This window comes from Mastigoproctus giganteus, chromosome 14 (assembly GCF_048544385.1).
Source record: "Mastigoproctus giganteus isolate SK-2022 chromosome 14, ASM4854438v1, whole genome shotgun sequence".
Taxonomy (NCBI): domain Eukaryota; kingdom Metazoa; phylum Arthropoda; class Arachnida; order Uropygi; family Thelyphonidae; genus Mastigoproctus; species Mastigoproctus giganteus.
The window spans coordinates 51357565-51379211 of NC_143588.1; the positions used below are offsets into that span (position 1 = coordinate 51357565).

General features: G+C 37.0%; 1 protein-coding gene across 1 annotated transcript in view; it reads right to left on the minus strand.

Annotated features, from left to right (window-relative positions):
- tou (bromodomain adjacent to zinc finger domain 2B toutatis) overlaps nucleotides 1-21647 on the minus strand; it is a 914913-nt gene that overhangs the window by 140500 nt on the left and 752766 nt on the right. The window contains 2 exon segments of the mRNA XM_090388865.1: nucleotides 10270-10706; nucleotides 20553-20731. Coding sequence (XP_090244991.1) covers nucleotides 10270-10706; nucleotides 20553-20731 — 616 coding nt within the window.

Below are 21647 nucleotides of genomic sequence, written 5' to 3' on the forward strand. Positions count from 1 at the left end.
TTGTGGAAGTTGATAGGTTAAATAAATTTAAGGAGGAACTGGACAGGCATTTGGAGGGAATGGTGTGTTTTTTTTTTTTTTTTTTTTGGCTGATGCTGCAATAGCTCATACACTTGCTTTCTTGCATCACATGCCACTACTACTGCTCCCCAAGATACTGATGTTAACACTTTATGGATATTAAGTCTTCTCATACATTTTATTTGTAATTGCTTTTTATGTTCTATGAAGGTTAACTTGTTGTCTAAAGTGAGTCCAAGAAATTTTACGCTTTGTTTGACGGGTATTTTGTGACCTTGCCTTGTTATTTCAGAGTCAGGTTGTAAGTTTCTTTTCCTACAGAAATGTACGCAGACTTTTTTGTTGTGAAATTCTAAATCCGTTTTTCTGGGCCCAACTACAGATTTTGTTAATTTTGCATTGTAGTTGCCTCTCTATTGTTCCCATATTCTGTGCTTGATACGATATACTGAAGTCATCTACGTATAGTGCATGCAACACCGTGGATGGCAGTTGTTTTGTGATGCCATTTATTTTTATGACGAATAGTATAGCACTGAGGACAGACCCCTGGGGAACTCCTTCTTCTTGTTTATATGTTTTTGACATGGTGTTCTGTACTCTGACCTGAAATGCTCTGTTTTTCACAAAGTTTTGGATGAAGAGTGGTAAATGTCCTCTGAGGCCTGTATCATCGATGTCTTGTAGTATACCGTACCTCCATGCTGTGTCATATGCATTTTCTATATCAAAAAATATGGTAACCATATGTTTTGAACTTATAAATCTTTCTCTTATGTCTGTTTCTATTCTTACGAGGTGATCTAAGGTGGATCTATTATGCCTAAACCCGCAATGCACACTATCGAACCAGTTGGTTGTTTCTAAACACCAGATTAATCGTCTGTTAATTATTTTCTCCAAAACTTTGCTCAAGCAGCTGGTGAGTGCTATTGGTCGATAGTTGTTTGGGTTGTTCTGATCTTTATTGGGTTTTTGGAAAGCTAATACTATTGCATGATGCCATGCTTCAGGATATTGCTCTTCTTGAAAAATGCAATTGTACAGTTTAAGAAGGTTTTCTATTTCTTTTTGTTTCAGATGTTGTCTGGTCCAACTGCACTTGGTTTTGTTTTTGATAATGCTTCACGTAATTCAATATGTTTCGTGTTAAAATTAATTCTGGTTTTTTTTTTTTTTTTTTTTTTTTTTTCAGTTTTCTCTTTATAGGTCAAAAATTCTCCACAATATGATTCTTTTGACGATACTTTGGCAAACGTTTCTCCTAGTATATTAGCTGTCTCTTAAGGTTCAGTAATGCTTTCTCCATTCCTGTGTGATACTAAGGATGGTTGGTTTTTGTATTTCCCATTTATTTTCCGTATTTTATTCCATACTGTCTGTGTATTTGTTGTTCTATTTATTGAGGAAGTAAACTGGATCCAAGAATTTTTTTTGGCTTGTTTCCTGGCATACCTGGCTAGCGCTCATGCTTGTTTATATTTTAGAAGATTATCAGTTGTAGGATATCTCCGGAACTTATTCCATGCTTTGTATTGTTGTCTTTTTGTTCTCATGCAGTCCATGATGATTTTGGATGTAGTGGAAAATGAGTTGAAGTTCTGGGTATTGTTTGCTCAGCTGCCTGTATTATGGTATCTGTGACGTGTTTCACAGCTTCATCGACTAATTTTTCTTGAATGCTTTGTGGATCAAATATTGTGAGTTCTCTAAATTTTTTTCCAGTTGCCCTTTTCTAATTTCCAGCAGGGTGGTCTGCTGGGATGACAGGGAGGGTTTCTGGTTAGTGTGGTGATTACTGGGTAGCGGTCACTGCTGTATGGATTTTGTTTTTTACTTTTCATTTGCCTTTGAGGGCTGTTGCCTCACCTAGTCACCTTATACTTTTGTCACTATTGTACTTGTAGTGTGATATTCACTCCGTGTAGAAGGCTGGGCAGATTTTTAGCGTACGCTCGCTGACGCCACACTAGGGAAAACACAATTCCATCTTTATGAGTCCGAATGATTCACAGCAAGAGATCATTATTCGATTGGATCAGACGAACATCGTGGATATAATATTTATAAAAACGGCGAGAAAGTATATGACTTTCGTCAGAGAAAAGAGAGTAATGTCAATTAAGAAGCATACTTCAGGGAGAAATCTGAACCTTATAACTATGGGGTGATTGTTGCCTAGAAATTCCTTGTGTAGGAACGAACCGACTTTAGATCTAGTGACTACCGCTGGGCAGTCTGGAAATTCCACCCCATGCAGATGTGAAGTTCCTCTTTCTCTTCATAAATTCCATTTTTTACTGTGTCGGGTCTCCAAAATAACAGGCCCTGGGATTTTATTTTCCCCACAAAATTAGCCTTTTGACCAATAGAAGCATTGAAAACTCTAAAAGGAGGAAACACACACACATATATATATATATGGAGATCAGGGGTCACACACAGGACGGACAGAACGTAAAGATCAGGAAGATAGAGAGAGAAGGGAGAAAGATACAGAGAGAGACAAAGAGTCTTGTCCTGAGCGAAGCACTTCTTTTTCTTGAGGCTATTTCATAAAAACATCTTGAGAATATTTGCTGCTGGCTCCTGTTCCTAGACGTCAATTGTTGAACATTGCAAAGTTTATTCCGGTTAGTTTCACCCTATATTTGCAACACAATAGTTAATAGAATGAAAGTGTCTGACATTAATACATAACTCCTTATTTAATAGAGTCCACTGACAAACAACCCTCCTCATAGGAACACTCACTAAGGTAGCATCTATTTTACAACACTTAGAAATTAGAGTTTAAGATTAGCAAGATACATTTGTATTAATGGAATACCATCAGTTATGACTATTAAACCTGTATAGTACACTTACACATACACCCAGATACTCAAACTGCAAAATGATTTTTGGCTTTAAAGAGTACAGGCAGCAGTGCCAACTGAAGATCACACGAAGAACACAGACAGGTTTATACACATGTATCATTAGCCTTATATCATTTTATCCCTTTGATAAGAGATAGAGCTCTTATATAAAAGTATATAACCATTTTATTTTACACCTGTTTGTATGCTAGAGTTAATAAACCATATTTTGTTTAATCATCCTTGCCTCTTAGCCATTCTCTTGCTACACGTTACCACAGCACGAGTTATAGTAAAAGAGCCATAGTTCTGCTACACTCTGAGGCCTAACTTCTGGGAGGATTTCAGAGTGAATAAACACAACGCCGATTTTGATGTTGCGAGTCTATTCTCCACGTTTCAGAATAGATCTTGAGAACACGAGATTGTTGTCCTAATATATAAACCACTAGTTTATCATATAAAACACAGGCATTTTCTGGAACATCAATATTAGTGAATGAACTTGAACGGAAACATTATTCTACACATTGAATGTTGAATAATAGTAAGAGTAGATTGCCTTAATTTCCATTTGAAGAATGATGTCCAGCAAACAAACCCCTGTGGAACAGTTTTTTGTTACTTGCCACTTTAATTCTGGTAGGAGTGAAGGGGTGCATATGGTTAGGTCTACTGCTGAGGATGTACAACTAGGAAAGTGAAAATAAGTATGTTTACCATTGTTAAGTAGAGAAAGATTATGTTGATCTATTATTCGTCATCGTCTGTTGATATCAGTGTTTCCCCACAGATGACTATGGCATTCATATCTCCCATTATACAGAAAGGTGATTGCACTTTGGAGATTAGTTGGTCTATTTCTGCAAATGTTATACCTGGTCCTGGTGGAAGGTACACTGAACAGATGGTTACCTGAAATCTTAGTGTTATTCTTACAGCTATCGCTTCGAGGTTGCTGTTTAATGGAATGTGGTTATGAACCAAGATGGCTACTCCATGTGTTGGCCCATCTCTTATTCTGTCTTTCCTATACATTGTATAATTTTTTACTGAAAGGGTTTCTTATTGTCTAAGGTATGCCTCTTGAAGACAGAAGCATATTGGCGTATGATGTGTAATTAGATACTGAACATCGTTGTAATTGGTTCATAGTCCTCTACAGTTCCACTGGATGAACTGACCCATTATTGGGTTTTTCTAGTGCTTTTGGGTTGCTTCCGAAATGGAGCATTCTTATATTTTGTCTTATCTTTTTTAGGGTATTGAGGCCGGTCCATGTCCATATCTTCTTCTGTGAAAATTTCTAGTAATGGTTCTTCAGATGTGTTTATTTTTTCTATGTCCATCTGTTCGGTTGCTTTGGTGTTTATAGGTTTACCTCAGTCTTTGTTGTTATGCTGATTTGTTGGTATTTGTTCTGTGTTAATAGAAATTGAAGTATTCACTATTTTCTCCTGTTTATGTGCCTTCAATCCATTAAGTGATTCTTTTGACAGCATGGAAATTTCAGTTTGAACTTCTATGATTTATACTGGATCATTGCTTGTGCATATGATGCATTGTTTGTAAGCCACGGCTGTATTATTCTCCTTTCTTTTATGGTACGTTGTGTTGTGTTCTGTATTTCTGAATTAATTTCTCTTGTTTCCATTTTTTGCATGTTTTTGAATAGGCTGGGTAAAGGAATGTGTAAAGGAAAGTATGTCCCCTTTACAGTTTGTACATTTCGTGGTGTTGGCTGAGCAATCTGTAGTCTCGTGTTCTATAGAACCACATTTTCCACAGGTAGCCGAGTTTCTGCATGCCATTTGTGAATGTCCAAATTTCTGACATTTGTAACATTGCAATGGATTTGGTATGTACTATCTTACTTGGCAGTTCAGATATGCTGCTTTCACTGTTGTTGGAGGTTCCGGAGTATTAAAGGTTATGATTAGAGTTCTTGTTGGAATTATATTTCCATCCCTTCGGATATTAATTCTCTTCACTCCTGTTACCCCTTGGCTTCTTAATTCTTCTGTGAGCTGTTCTTCTAATGCATTTAAGAGATCTCACTCAGAGATCACTCCTCTAGAACAATTCAGCGTGTTGTGTGGTAATCCTCCAAAGATTGTTGTTGCTAGCAACTTCTGGGAGTGTTTAGGACTTTCTGTTTCCACTAGTATGTCCCCGAATCTCAGGCATCGAACAGACTTGGGAGATCCTACTAAACCCTCTGTTTTCTGAATTACAAAAGAAGACATACGTTCTAATGTCAGATCTCTTGTCACATGTATAACAATGTATGTCGGTATTTTTGGTGGGTCCATATCTGTCTTCTGTCTCTTTGTCTTTTCTGTATCTCTACTTGGTAGGGATCTTGAACTCTCTTGAAGCCCTGTAGTACCAGTATTTATTTTACTACTCATGTTTGCTCTTTTGGCCATGGGAGTGTTACTTTCCTCTCCCAGGTTAACAGCCCCGCCACGTGGAGGCAAGAGCAGTGCCACTTAGTGACTAAGCAATTACTGTGTGTTAGGTTAGTAAAAGTGAGATTAAGAGAAAAAATAAGAAAGGTGAGTTTCCTTTCTGTGTCTTCACTTACTGATTGTAAGACAACGAGCTGTTTCACAAAATAAAGAGAATTTAACAATGAAAATTAAAGAAATTGGTATATTTTTCACAACACTATAAATCGCTGGGAATCGCTTAGTCACTAATAAATCGCTTGGCACCTGGGACCAAAGACAAAAGGAGATATTGAATGGGGTGTGTTGGGAATGGTGGGTGGTGTTTTACCAAGATCATTAAGAGTTGGAAGAAAAATGGGATGCTAGCAGGTCAGCTTTAACAACAGAACCATCTAGTTTTGACAGAGGTGGGAGCAGAGATGAGCAAAATTTGCGGCCAATAGATTTGGCAAGAGACCAGAATGCTCGGCTACCATTAGGGCAAGAAGCAAGTTTTCTACTCTTAGCCTGTTCAAAATCTAGTTTGGACTGATTAATAACTGCTTTACAATTGTCGCGAGCTTTGGTGTAGGCAGAAAATGAAACTGAAGAATTGGAAACAAGCCAATTACGATATTCAATGTTCTTCTCTTGAACAGCCTTAGCGCATTTATTAGAAAACCAAGGTTTATATAATTTCACTGACTCAATCTGAGCAAACGTTGACATCAAAAGTTTTGAAACAGTAGTCCGACCGAAGAAATGAAGAAAAGAAATCTTGCAGGTCATCCCATTTTGCATTCTTGTAATGCCAAACAACACGAGGTTTGGAATAGCCATGAGATAAAGGCTCCACTGTAGAAGAGACAATCACCAAGTTGTGATCTGAGGTGCCTCAAGGACCACTCACTTCGACCGTGAACTTAGAAGGGCTGTTTGTGAGAAAAAGATCAAGCGTAGTGGCTGTATGGTTAGGATTGTCTGGTATTCTTGTAGGTAAATGAACAATCTGTGCAAGACCATTAGTAATTGCAAAAGCCTCAGCATCTTGACCAGCCAGGTCGGTGTAACTAGAAAACGGAAGCCAGCTGGAGTTTTGAACATTAAAATCACCAAGGAAAATTGCCTCACTGTTAGGAAAGGAAAGTTGAACTAGAGAAAGTCAAGTTGCAAAGAGAGGAAGTCAAAGAGCTCCAAGTGATTAGTGGAGTTGGGAGAACGGTAGAGACAACAGATGAATTTGACACAATGAGGTAGAGAGATTTTAAGCCAGAGATGATCGAAAAGAGGAGATTTCAAATTACCAAGCCTGTGACAGGAAATATTGGAATGGACATATGCACAAGTATCACCTTTAAGGTGAAAGAAATCATACAGCGAATAATTTGGGCAACTGAGATGAGCAGTAGTTGAATCAACCGATAACTGAGATTCTGTCAGAAAAAGTACATGGGGTTTGGCAGACTGCAAGTGGAAATGGACAACGATGAGATTAGAATTGAGACCACGTATATTTGTGAAATGAATTAGGAAGTGCTTGGGAGGTTTAGATCTTTTCGCAGATAAGCTTACTCTATTATATTTATTTATGAATGATACTGATGAAGGTATATCAAGCATAATGTCAAAGTTTGGATAATACAAAAGTTAGCAGGGTTGTTAATAACAATATGCTGCTGCAACAGGATCTGGAAAAGTTGGGTAGATGGGCAAAGAAGTGGCAACTGAAGTTTAACATTGACAAATGCAAAGTACTGCATATGGGTAGCAGTAACCCCAGAGAAATGTACTAACCATGTGGTGTTACACTCAGGGTCGTGGAGAATAAAAGAGACCTTGGGGTAATTGTGCAGTCAGATATGAAGTTTTCTGATCAGTGCAGACTGGCTGCCAGAGTAGGTTATGTGGTCTTGTCAAGGATATAAAGAAATTTTGCGAGCAGGGATAAGGAGGTGATTATCCCCTTGTATAAGGTTATGGTCTGAAAGCCTCATTTTAGGTTGCTTTTGTTGTTATTCGGTTTAATCGCACAAAGGGCTACTAAGTCCAAATTGTGTCTGTTCATCGTTAATTCACAAAAAGGATATTGTTAGAGAGATTAAATTATATGCTTCTGTACAAGCCAATATGTTTTAGATATAATAAAAGTTCTTCAATATTTGCTTCATTTCCTAAGAAATGAGATAAATCAGGTGATATATTCAATGTGGAGAGTGACTGAAAAGCGTTTGACTGGATTGTTGAATGTAAGGGACAATCAACCAGAAAATGACAGACCGTAAGTTGCTTCTGACAGGATGAGCATTGTGGTGGGTTTTCTCCCAATAATAGAAAGTGATGAGTATGATGAGTGTGTCCAATTCTGAGTCTTGCCAGTACCACTTCCTCTTGTCTGTTTCGTTGGAAGTTAGACAGCCACAGCTTTGGATCTTCTTTTATCTGGTAAAGTTTATTGCTGGTGTCATTTTTCCAGGTCTGTGCCCATTTATCGCAGCATGCTTTGCACGTGACAGACTTATAATCAGAGAAAGGAACCTGTGGATGTTGTGAGGGATGTTTTGCAGCCAAGTCAGCACTTTCATTTCCCGGAATTCCTGAATGGCCAGGAATCCAGCAAAAACTGATTGGGCTCACTGCAAGCGAATAGCTGGGAATGAATCTGTTTCAATGCAGGATGAGAAAAGGAGAAGTTCTCCCTTATGGCAGAAACAGCACTAAGAGAATTTGTGTAAATTATGGTAGATGAGATGGAAAGCTCAATAATCTTACTAAGCACTAACTTGATGGCATATAATTCAGCTGTGAAGACGCTGCAAGCAAGCGGTAGTGTGGCTGAACTTGTACATAAAGGAAAAACTGCCGCAGCACCTAACACACTCTTAGTTTCCGAACCATCCGTATAAATTTTACAGGCATGGTTGTTCATAGTAGCATGAGCTGAATGTAACTCTAATATTGCAGGGAGGTATAATATTTTTCCACACCGGAGGAAGTGTATATCTTGAGAGATGCTGCTACATCTGTTGACTCCAGGAGCAACAGGTGTAGTTGCATCTTGGAAAATTTAATTTAAATTGACATTCCAAGTCTGAACAAGCTCTTTGATCCTGAGCGAGGCAAGTCTATTTTCATTTGACTTACTATCATAGAAGGCTTCCTAACAAGTATTATAAAGATACTCCCAACTTGGGTGTGATGGTAGACTCTGGATCTTAGCAGCACAGTGAAGCAGTAGCGTTTTTCTATGCAGGTGTAATGGGGGATCATGTGCTTCAATATAAAGACTTTGGATTGGAGAAGTCCTGAAAGCTCCCAGCACAATCCTCAGAGCACTGTGTTGGATCATATTTAGCCATTTTAAAGTAGTGCTCCTGGCAGAGTCATACATTGGACAAGCATATCTAGTCGTGAACGGATCGGATTAAATTTCTATAAAGATGCAGCAAATTATACTGATCAGCTCCCCACTACATAGATGAGACCGATTGAAGTATATTCAAATGCTTTAAACAAGAAGTTCTCAAATAAGTGATGTGTGCTTGGAAATTTAGTTTGCGGTGTAATAGTAGTCCAAGAAATTTAATGGCATTAACAAGCGGGACTGGAGTATTGTTTATTTGTAATTCAGGTTCGGGATGGAGAGCTCGTTTCTTGCAAAAGTGAGTGATGGCGCATTTCTTTTCTGATAGTCAGTACCCATTCCGTGAAGTCCAGGATTCTATTTTGGTTATGGCAAGTTGGAGCTGCCGTTCGATGGTATTCATACTTTAAGACTGACAGGAAAAATGGTAAGGTCATCTGCATACATATAAGTTTGAACGGTTTTTGGGACATCTCGTGTCATGCTGCTAAATCGGATTGAAAACAGTGTTGGACTAAGTATTGATCCTTGCGGGAATCCCGGAATCCCTCTCCCTGAATGGTAGATGTAGAGAGTACGTTTTTGTATCGGACTTGAAAAGAATGCAATTGCAGGAAATTGAATTATTTCCGGCAAATGACCCCTAAGCCCCAGAGTTACTCATGGGCTGGATGTAGGAAATAATTGCAAATTTTTAAATTGGTTACTGTATAAGTTGAAACACATTGGCATCACAGGTGGCTGCACATGGCAGAAAAGAGAAGGTTGTGATTAATGTTTTTCAGAGCATTTGTTTAATATTATTCAGTAAGGATCAGTTCTGTGATTACTGCTGTTTCTGATTTTTATACTGGCTTCAATGAATAGATGACACAATGTCAAAATTTGTAGATGATGTGAATACTGGGAGTGATTAACGATCAGAACCAAGCAGTACTCTTTCAAACATTTGAACAAGTTGATGCAATGCTGGATTCAGATAGTTTTTTCCAAAAGTGAAATAAAAAAATGACAATTTTTTTTGCTTTAATTTTAATTTTTTAAAGTCATTTTTTTTTACAAAATTAGCAAACCCACAGATTAAAAAGTAGCAGCTTGCCATTAACAGAGTTCTTTTAACCACCTTTTTAAAATGACAACTGATATGAATACATATTAAGCCAATGGTTTTAGTACAGTGGCATTCTCCTTTCATTTTTAATTTTATCTTTGTGCTTTAATTATGTTTTAATTAACTCCCCATATAATATTAATAGTAATATATCATTCTAAATGAAGAATTTGGTATATATATATCAATGATGTGCATAGTTTGCCATTCAGTTAGCTATGGCTGATTAACAGCAAAAAGATTTACTTTGGTATTTATGCCTATTCTAGGCATAAATACTGAAAGTATATATTATCCTCCCTCATGAAGCAACAAATGCTACAATACAGAGAGTTTCATTTATTAGTTAATTAATCATAAATTTTCTTCAAAACAAAAAAGCTCAAATATTTTTATACATACATCTGAAAAAGACAGACATCAAAGAATTTTATTTATTTTTTTTCTCATACTATTCAGTACTAAGGAAAAGAAAAAAGTTACCTGGTTCCCAATGGGGGTCTTAAATATCTTCTTTCTATTGCTGCTTCTAACATAAGCAATCTTTCTTTAGCAGCTTCAACCGGGTTTATTCGTTCTGGTTTATTTTCTGTTTCAATGACATCATCACCATTCTCACAACTAAACCTATCATTTGCAACAGAAGTTTTTGCTATTTTTTTAACACTTACTAGTGGTTCTTTTACCCCACTTTCTTCAACAGTTGTTTCATCTTTTAAACCACTATCATTAATTTCACTTAAAGAACTTTCTTCTTTGCTTCCACAGGTATCAAGTGCATCGAGCAATTCTGTTTTCATACGAATTTCAGTATTCCTTGATAAAGGTCTGTTTAGTTCAGATGCATAAGTCCATGTTTCACAAGATGGATAAAACACAACATTAGGATCAACAGATAATTTAGGAGGAACCTTCCAGCCCTAAGGGAGGGAAACAAGAATACAAAATTTAAGCTATTATAAAGCATAGCATATAACAAGTTCTTAATTACAAGAACTGTATAGAATAATAGTCTTAAAAATTGCATATAAAAAAAAAAAAAAAAAAATTTTAAATGTAAAATTTATAAATCGTGTACTCAAATTCGTGTAATATAATGTTTACATTACATGAATTCGATCATACACGATTTATAAATAGGGGAATGATATCTTATATAACACGAACCGAATTCGCTTATGCACGATTCGCCTTTGTGTTTAAAAGAAATGGCAGTCGAATGCAACATGACAGGAATGAATAGAAGATTCTGAAAATATATTTATGTTTTTTATATCAGTGAAGGAGAAACAAATTTCACCATAATAACGTAAAAACCAACACAATTCCAGCTATCGGTATAATTGCAAATGCAATTAGATTGCGTTTACTACCAGTTTATAACAGATTCCACTAGCAGAAACGCAACTGGAAATTGTTTTTATTGTTTTATGGTAGTAACCCCTAGAAATATGCTTTAGTAAAATGTGAGGTGTTAATAGTGCGTCTCTGCCTTTACGGTGTTGTTATTCAGTTGCTACACACACGCAGCTTTGTTTATGTCTATCAAGCGTGCCTCTTCGTTTTGTAATTGTGCTTTATTCCCTAAAAATGAGTAAAATACTAAAAGGTGTGAAAAGGAAGTGTCCTGGTGGCGACACTGCAGATTCAGAGAGAAAAAGAAAACCAATATCGATAAACAGAGGCGGACTGGATCAAAAATTCTTACCTGGGAAAATTTGTAGTGGACTCATACTATGGCTTATGGCCAAAATCACACCGGTCTCCGGCCCACCGGGGTTTTCCCGGTAAGGCTTATGGCCAGTCCGCCTCTGTCGATAGAGAAAAATATGAAATTGTGAAACGCTTTGAGCAAAATGAAAGACCATGTGATATTGCACGTGCTACAAGCCTAAATGAGGCAATGCCGGGAATTACAAAGAATGCAGAGAAAATAAAGAAAAAAAACTTTCATAGCAGGAACAACTCAAAGTGTAATTAAAATCCATTAGATTAAGACACAAAGAATTGGAAGAGATGGAACGACTGTCATCTGTTCGGATCGAAAATCAAATAAAAAACAAGATTGCTTACGATAGAAGCAAAAGCATTAGCAATATTTTATTACGTAATAGTTGTAATAAAATACGTAAGTATTTTATTACGATTATTTATTGTGTTTGGTAATGTTTTGATTACAAATGTGTGTTCAATCTTGGGTGGTCGGCACCTAACCCTATTTTTCCCATAGAGCCTGTTGTTTATATTGCACGATTTTGCATTGCACGAGGGTTTCTAGGAACACAACTATCGTGCTATACGAGGACTGACTGTACATTATTTATCCAGACCCCACTTGATCTTCTTCCTCTTAATGAAAGAGGAAGCTATGTCACATTATTTGCACTTAATATGACATAGCTTCCTCTTTCATTAAGAGGAAGAAGATCAAGGACTATATTTGGATCTAAAACTATTCATGTTACCCTAGTATTGTAATTCTAGCTTAGGGTTAAAAAGAAAGTCCTAAAGAGATAAATATGTTTGGAAACATTGAATTCAATTCAGAGACTATTTTCTAATTATGAAAATTAATCCTGTAGCAGGCACAGGGGAAAAAAAAAAAAAAAAATTAAAAAAAAGAGTCAAAAGAGGCAAACTGTTGTATGGCACTCAATATTTTCTGGGAAAATAGGCAGGAAAGAGTTTAATATAATACATTTTACTTTGCAATGCACAGAACTGTTAAGAGAAACTGAAGCAGAAACCAAAACTACATGGAAAAATTATATACAAACAGATGCAAGGTGGAATTTGTGGATCAGTTCACAGATCTTCTACAGTTATACTTTTTCAATTAAAAAAAAATTAATGATATAGATAAAAAATTAAAGACAATACTTGGCATATATTAAACAGATATTTTAACATTCAAATATTAATGGGAAAAGGAATGGATAGCGTATAACAATATTTCCATTAAGAGCTAATCCATGTCTTCTAGCGATAAAAACTCAACACTGTGGCCTCAACGTACTCAACATACTTTGCCTTGGTATTGCATTACATCATATAAAAAGCAATGCTCCAATAGTAGAGCATATTGTTTTTTTATTTATGGTATTGCACTACCCAGACCTGAGTCTGGATCCATTTCTGGATCTTATTTGTAGACAGGTAGGCATTGTGAAAAACTGAATAACCAAGCGATAGTTATTCAGGTTTTTATCCAAAATATGAGAGATGCGAGATGGTGCAGTAAGAGAAGTAGACATATTTATGTTCAAAGGCCACTAGATACAAAAGCTATAAACAGTCATTGTACACGTTAGGCACAGCTTCTTTATGTATGTAGCTATGAACAAAAACAGATTTGCTACTTTATTGCATTGATCTCATGCTGTGGAGGCACTTCGCCACAAGTTACCACAGCATTTCTCTAATCTAAAGAAATTAAAAGAAAATAAAAATAATATATGAAAAAAAGGGGTTAAATTTTGATAGGAAAAGTCTTAAATGGAAACTAATTCTACATATGACACAAAATATCTTCACATAACAAAAAAACTTAAAAAGTGCTGAGTAATATAAGGTCATCCAAATTATTATAAAAACCTTGAGATGCCATATTTCCTCAGTTTGATGGATTTTTTTGTAAATATGTACTTTTGCTTTGTATTAAATCAATTTCTTCCTAAGTATTTATGTCAACTACTAGCATTCATACAACATGAATGAACTGGGAAAAATCAATGCCAATGGGATTCGTTCTCTTGGTCAGACTGCACATGAAGAGGCAAAATTCAAATTGAGGAGCTATGGTGGCAGAACAGATGTGTGGAAGTTTGCCTCCAGCCAGTGGGTGGAATAAACTGCCATCTGTTGTTGTTGTGGGAATGAACAGCTTAAATAAATTTAAGGAAGTACACAAACTACTGGAGGGGATGGACAGATGGTGTAGGAAGGGGAAGGGGGTTCTTTTTTTCGCTGATACTGTATAAGCTTGCATTTTTAAAGAGCATGTTAAGGGGTCTATACTTCATGATATCAGGGTTTGAAAAGAGATATGAAATGTACTTATATTCCAAATGTTTCACGAGAGCATATGGAAATCTCCTTCATGTGAAAGATTTCAGGGCTATCATATATTTCTGATAATAATTTTGTCAGAAGTTTGATGTCAGCTGTTGTTTTCCAAAAATGTTTCAGGCTAAAGGAGTTGCAAAAAAAACAAAAAACCTTCACATTTCACTCATCCGGTCACTCGAAATATATGTCTAGTTCAGCCTTAAATTTATTTAAGCTATCAACTTCCACAACAACAGATGCAAGTCTGTTCCAGCAATCAACTACCTGCTGGCTAAGGACAAAGTTTCGCACATCTATTCTACAATTGTCTTTCCTCAATTTCAACCTATGGCCCCTCAGGTTCTTAATCTCAGCAAGTGAAAGTACCCCATCAGCATTGAGCCAGCTCAAACCATTCAAAGCACTGTGGCGCCTCCGTAGCCAGGAGCAGCAGTGCATAACACACGCTTCTTGATTAGACCGGGGTTCGAGCCCGTGACCACCAAATACGGAGGATGCAAAAAGGTCAGGGAATGACCACCATATATGGAGGATGTGGAAAGGTCAGGGAATGACCACCACATATCCCTGGAGCAACATGGCCTTAGCTGCTAATGCTCCTAAAAACCAAATAACAAACAACGCCTTGTACACCTCAATCAGATCACCTAGTCTCCAGATGCTGCAATTTACAGGACTTAAGCCTTTCTCCATAAGCGCACCCCCCCTTTGTTCCTCTCACCAATCTTGTTGCCCTTCTCTGTACGCGTTCTAGCAACTCTACATCATTCCTAAAATGTGGCCTCTAGACCTGTATGCAGTACTCAAGGTGTGGCCTAACCATTGCCTTATACAAAGGGATAATCATCTCCTTGTCTCTGATAGCAAAATTCCTATATATCATTGACAAAACTCCATGATCTGCTGAGACAGCCAATCTTCACTGCTCAGAGAGCTTCATATCTGACTGCACAATTACCCCCAGGTCTATTTCATTCTCCACCTCCGTGAGTGTAGTACCACACAGTTGGTATGTTTCTCTTCGGTTACTGCTAACCATATGGAGTACTTTGCATTTGTCAATGTTAAACTTCAGTTCCCACTTTTCAGCCCATCTGACTAACTTTTCTAGATCCTGTTCCAGTAGCATACTGTCTTTACTATCATTAATAACCCTGCCAAGCTTTGTATCATCTGCAAACTTGGACATTAAGCCTGATATACCTTTATCGATATCATTAATAAATACACAAAACAACAATGGGGCCAGCACTGAACCCCAGGGGACTTCATTAATAACATTAGTCAACGTAGAGCAGTGTCCATTTATTACCACTCTCTGCCATCTCCCACTCATCCATCCCTTTATCCATTGCAGCAACTTGCCCTTAATGCCATACTACTCAAATTTGTACAATAGTTTTCCATGTGCAACAGTATCAAAAGCTTTTCTGGAATCAAAATTATTGTTTGCATCCAGTTCCTTTGTGACCACATCGTAGTATCCGTTCAAATTGGTCAGACTGGACTTCCCCTTAACAAACCCATACTGTGTCTGAACTATTACTGCAGTCTAGTCTAGGTGATCCTGTATCACCTCTTTAACCAGTGACTCCATTATTTTGTCTGGAACAGAAGTTAACTAACAGGTCTATAATTATTTATATCGCCCTTTGTGAATTGGGGATACCTTTGCACATCTCCAGTCCATGGGGACCTCCCGTAACTCTAAGGATGCTCTCAAAATTATGGCTAAGAGTTTGTTTACTTCCCTTGCAGCCTCCTTCATTATAAATGGATAGATTCCATCTGCCCCTGGTGCCTTTTTTTTATGTTTAACTTCAACAATTTCTTCTCCACTTTGCTCTCCGTTATTACAAAATCATTTAGCTCCTGTTAGAGTTTAGTAAACTTCTTTCCTCCCCTTCCTTAGAGGATTCCTCACGTGTGAAAGTCGATGCAAAATACTCATTCAGTTTGTCAGCTATTTGAACAGGTTCATCAACAGTCGAACCAACAACATCAAGTGGTCCAATCTGATTCATCCCCTTCTTCGGGAGTTTAAAAAAGTAAAGAAGTCTTTGTTGTTTCTGTTTCCATACACTGCCATGGATTTCTCGTAATCAGCCTTTGTTTGCCTAACCTCCTTTGTGACTTGATTACAGGCTAGCTTATATCTGCAGTAGGCTTCTGTGTCACCTGCTAATTTATATGCATCCCACACATTTTTCTTCTCTGGCACGATCCTCAGTTCATCTGACATCCATTTAGGTATAAAACTTGAACAGTATTTCTTAGTTGGTATGAAAAGCCTGGTAACTTGCAAGATAAATTCCCCTGAAGGCCTCCTATTTAGAATTCACTGTTTCTAACATCATCAGTTGATCCCACTGTATAGAATTCAAAAAATGCCTTCGTGACTTGATTACAGACTAGCTTATATCTGTTGCAGGCCTCTGTGTTGCCTGATAATTTATATGCATCCCATGTATTTTTTTATTTTCTGCCACGAGCATCATTGATTCATCTGACATCCATTTAGGCCTGAACCTTGAACAGTATTCCTTGGTTGGTATTCACCGTTGGTAACATCATCAGTTGATTCCACTGTATAGAATTTAAAACCTATCTGAGACCACTGTAGTCACCTTTATGAAAATAAAAACCCTTCCCTTTACCCTCGATGGTAGTTACATCTTTAAGTAAACCCCACATCAGTACATTGTGATCACTGTCACCTAGTGGTTCCTTTATCAGCAAATTCTTAATGCATGAATAATCATTGCTGATAATCAGATGAAGAGTATTACCCCCTCTGGATGCCCCTTGCACATGTTGCTGTAGAAAACAATCCCCCAATAAATACACAAGTCTTGCTAGCATGCGAGTGGCCAACCCACAAGTTCCAATCAATATCTGGAAAGTTAAAGTCCCCCATTACAAGACATTCTGATATATTGGCCCACTATTTCTCTGCACAATTGTTCATTGTATACATCAGTCATTAGGCCTATAACACACTTCTCCTCTCATTTTCTCTTTCCCAGTGTTTTTCACAACAAACTGACTCAATATTGTACTGTCCACCCACATCAACTGGAGGCACTTTGTTATATTTTATGTGTTTCTAAACTAACAGCATAACCCCTCCTCCCTTTCTACCCTGTCTAACTTTTCTGTACACATTGTACTTCCTAAATTACATTTCTGCACTGCTTATATCTGAGTGAAACTATGTCTGTGATATCCCAACAATATCTGCCTTTGATGCCTTGATCAGCACTTCAAAATCATCACAGTTATTTACTATGCTTCTAGTATTGGTGTACATGCATCTGTTCTTACTCTCAGTTATCTTAACACAGCCCATGTATTTACTGGTTTTGTGATGACCCCCACCATTCCCTGAAAACCCCAGCACCCCACCCCCTCCATTCTAATAGAAGCTGTGCAAGAATTGCTATCACCTCTGCCTGCGGCTACAGTTAATATTTTAGTCTGTGAACCTCCCAATCTAGCAGTTTTCTGATCCATCTAACACTGCCTCAATAGCAACATCAAATATTCTTGCACCCTTTCTATTTAAGTGTATCCCATCGCCGTAGAAGCAGTCTCTCCTGTTAGCAAGGACAGACCATGCTAAAAAAAATTCTAATTCATGAGCCTTCCACAATATCTCCAGGGCAGAATCGACTGACACCTTCAAATTCAATCCTAGCCTGCGATTTTTTTTTTTTTTTTCAACATTAACCTGTATTTGTTAAGTAAATTTACAGATCTCTTACTCTTAAGGTGGTTAGTGTCAACGTGTACAACAATACCACCTTTTGTGCCCTTAAAATATATCTACTCTACAGAGTCATCAACTTTTGCCCCCTGGCAGGCATACCCTGATAATGGGTATGTCTGGTCCTGTTCCACCTATCACCTATAATAAATCATTCGATAGAAAAGCAGGTTTCAGAAGGTCAGATAATGAACAAAGTTCTTTTGTACAACTTAAATTTTGTCAGAATATGTTTTTTGGTAGGAGTGCCAGACAGGTAAGTCAAACTCAAGGACTGGAAAAGTTTCTAAAGAATGACAGCATATCTGTATCAAATTTTTTAAAACCTGAATGTGTTTTTCTCCTGATAAAACCAACTCCTTTAATACCATGTGTGTATCTCCTGATCACTCCTGATATAAAACTTTAATATCTCCTGATATTAAAGTTTTATCAGGATTTGTATTTCCTGATAAAACCTTTGGTTTTATCAAGAGATACAAACATGGTGTTAAAGGCACTGCTATTATTGCTCATGCACATCAAAACAACCATTGCTCGAAAAAATAATTCCAAGATGGCTAACTTAACAGTACTTCTTATTACCATGGAATTTATAATATATGGACGGTTATTCATTGAGGCAAACATAGGAAAGGAGTATGAGATATACTCACATTTTGTTGAATTTATAGCAAACCCATTAAGTTGGATCTAAAAGAGAGAAGGCAGTTTGTCAAGGGTTTCTGTAATCACTGATCAAGCTGTTCATTGATAATGGAGTAGTTTGGCATTGTCTTCAAAACAGGGCTACACTTACATGATGATTGCTAATAAAGTTTGGCCAGATTACTGATGAATGCACTGAACAGTACGAAACCATGTGAGGAAACTTGGAGGGCCTCACTTAGGGGAATGAACAGATTTGAGTGCACATAGTAGGTGACCACTTTATGCACAGCCAGAAAAATGTAGCTTCAGAGCCAGTATAAAAAAAGGATCTTGGATTCCATAATGCTGTAGTGTCCAGATTACAAGTTCACCTAGGTTCATCAAAGGCTTTTGAAATGTAGGTGTAAATGGGGACAATATGCTGTCAGTTATCTAAGGTCTCCAAAACAATATACCAAAAAGGTAGTAGGCTGGTGGAAACCAAGTTATCAAGGCAAAAACCATGCTGCTGTTGCACAAGAAATGGACAGAAATAAACAAAGAGATTCTTATGGACAACTTTATCAAATATTTTTACTACACTGTTTTGCAACAAAATCGACCTATAACTGTTTACAGAATCAGTAGACCCATTCTTAAAGATAAGCATAATATTTAATTGCTGAAAGTGGCTTTGTACTTTCCAGTTTTGTGTGTGTGTGTGTGTGTGTGTGTGTGTGTGTGTGTGTGTGTGTGTGTGTGTGTGTGTGTGTGTGTGTGTGTGTGTGTCTGTGTGTGTGTGTGTGTGTGTGTGTGATTAAATATGATGGGTAACAGGGTGGCAATTGTCTTAGAAGATTACAGGCATGCCATTTGGACCAGTAGAGTAGTGCTTATCCAGTATTTTTGGGAGCAGTATTAAGATTATTATCAATTACTAGAATATTAAGAATATCACCATTAAGAGGTATAAAGTCTATAGTGGAAAAAGCAAACTGAAAGACATTTGAATGAACTGCAGAAGTGGTCTGTAAATGTTTGGAAAATGAAAATGGTACTCACAGGCAGTGTGTACTGTTACTGTCTAAGAGGGATTGGATATGCTAGGTTCCAGGCTAACACCAATGGTGTTAGCCTGGAACCTAGACAGGGTGTTGAATCAGAGTGATGCTAACCTGGAGGACCAGCAGCATCAGTGGGGGGGGTCCATTCACCATGCACAGTGCCCACATTGAGGGGATACATAACAGATCTCTTTATCTTCTTTTGTCCTTTTTGAGCTGCCTGACTCTTTCTGCTCCTTCCACAGATCTTAAATGTGCATTTGGCACTAGTGAAGAAATTAATCTATGGCCACAGCCTGCTCACACTTTGAAAGTACCTAGCTGACTGGACTACTGTGGCGATACCATTTGCCAACATATTCGTATTCACTCACTAACCACCAATTTCAGTAAACAGCTATCAAATAATTTGGCTGCCGTGCCAGAGGTCAGTGTCCTAAACTTTTTTCCCAATCAAGGGTCCTTGAATTATTCTCAGGTAACCAATGTGATAGTCAAATATCACTTTCCCATTGATGCATGGGCATATTTTTGGCACTATTTTTCCTTCCCCTGATTTAAAAAAAAACATCATATTTGCTACCTGCCTCTAATGCCGAGATCTGATGGCATCAATTAGCATATGTATATGATCTAGTATGCAGCATCTACCCATATGCTCACCACATAGTTATAGTTATTCAGAATGAGTAAACTGTCCCTGTATTAGGCTTTGCTCCATAGAGATGTACTAAAAAAACAAATTCCAAAGGACTGCAAAACCTATTTTTTATTATTATTAATTTATTTCTAAATTTTCTATTACATTCTTCCAGAGTATGCAACAAAATTAATTTTTTTCTATTTCATGATTTTATTTTATTTTAAATATTTAAGTTTTGTGTGTTTCGATTCATGAATTAATAAATGAAACTGAGCTTAGTTTATGAAGGCATACCATCACTCATAGTTGTTCTAAAATAATAATATCTATACACAAATAAGGAAACTTAATCCTTTCTAGTTTCTGATTTTATTCATTTAATTTTTATACATCTGGACATATGAATTAATGAATAAAACCCAGCTTGCAGCCAGCATGAAAAATTCTGGTAGGTAATCTACCAAATTTTTTTAGGAGCTAAGAAACAAAACGACACTAAAATATTTCTAAAAGGAAAATTTAAAATTTACACAGAGATTTAAAGTACAATGAGATTTATATCCTTTCTTCTTTTAACTACTAAACTGCACTTTACCTTTACTTGCATACTGGCACCAGCTACCTTCTCTTCTAGAGCTTCAGCTTGCTCTAAAATGGCCATATCACCCCTTAGTGCAACCTCACAAGACCATTTATCACTGGGATCAGAGTCTGGCGCCCCTCCTGGTCTTTGTGATATTTCACGATCCATGTCAGTAATTTCCAGATCTGTAACTATTTAAAACAATACAATAAAAGCTAAAGCATTTCATAAAAAAAAAAAAATCATATATTGAAAACTAAAATTTTAGTGAAATTCCAGTACAGAGTACACTATCCAGTATTTTTTTATCCCAGTTGTATAACTGCATTTATGCACTGGGCACTATAGTTATTTTCCTTCTTATTATATAATTTCCGTGCAGTAACTGTGACTACTAATGATTACCTTAATCAACAGAACCGATGGAATAAAGGCATGCTGGGTGAACGGAGGCCACGAATGGTAATTAATGGGCATTCTTCAGAGTGCAATAGTCCAGCGAGTGACTAACTTTCCTCAATGATACTGATCAGGGCATAAAGGAAATGCTATCAAAGTTTTCTTATGATTTAAAGATAAGGAGGTTGGCAAATAATCAGGACAACACAATGCTGTTTCAGAGTAATTAGACTGGACTAGTTGTGCATATGGTCAGAAAGATGGTAAGTTAAGTTTAATCTAAATATAAGGTGGAATTTGTACTTGGTAAAAAGAAATTCAGGAATGAAACTGATTTAGGGTTATTATACAAGCAGTGTATGCAGACAGTCAGGAAGATATGGGTATATTATCAAGCTACAGGACCTTTACTATCAGGAAGAAGACTGTTATTATTCCTCTTTACAAACAATAGTGAGATCACATTTGAAATATTATATTCAAGTGTAAAAAACTCATGAAAAATGGACTAGGGGAGTAGGACCAAAGGGCAACAAGATTTGTTCAGAGTACAAAAAGGTTGTACCTTTTAGGAGCAGCTGCACTTAGAGGAATAAGCAGAGTGAAATACTGTTTATAAAGTGAAAAGAATGAACAATTTGAGGGAAGTCACATTGCTTCAAGAAGCCTTGGACCAGTTGCATATATGGTCCTAGAAATAACAAGTGA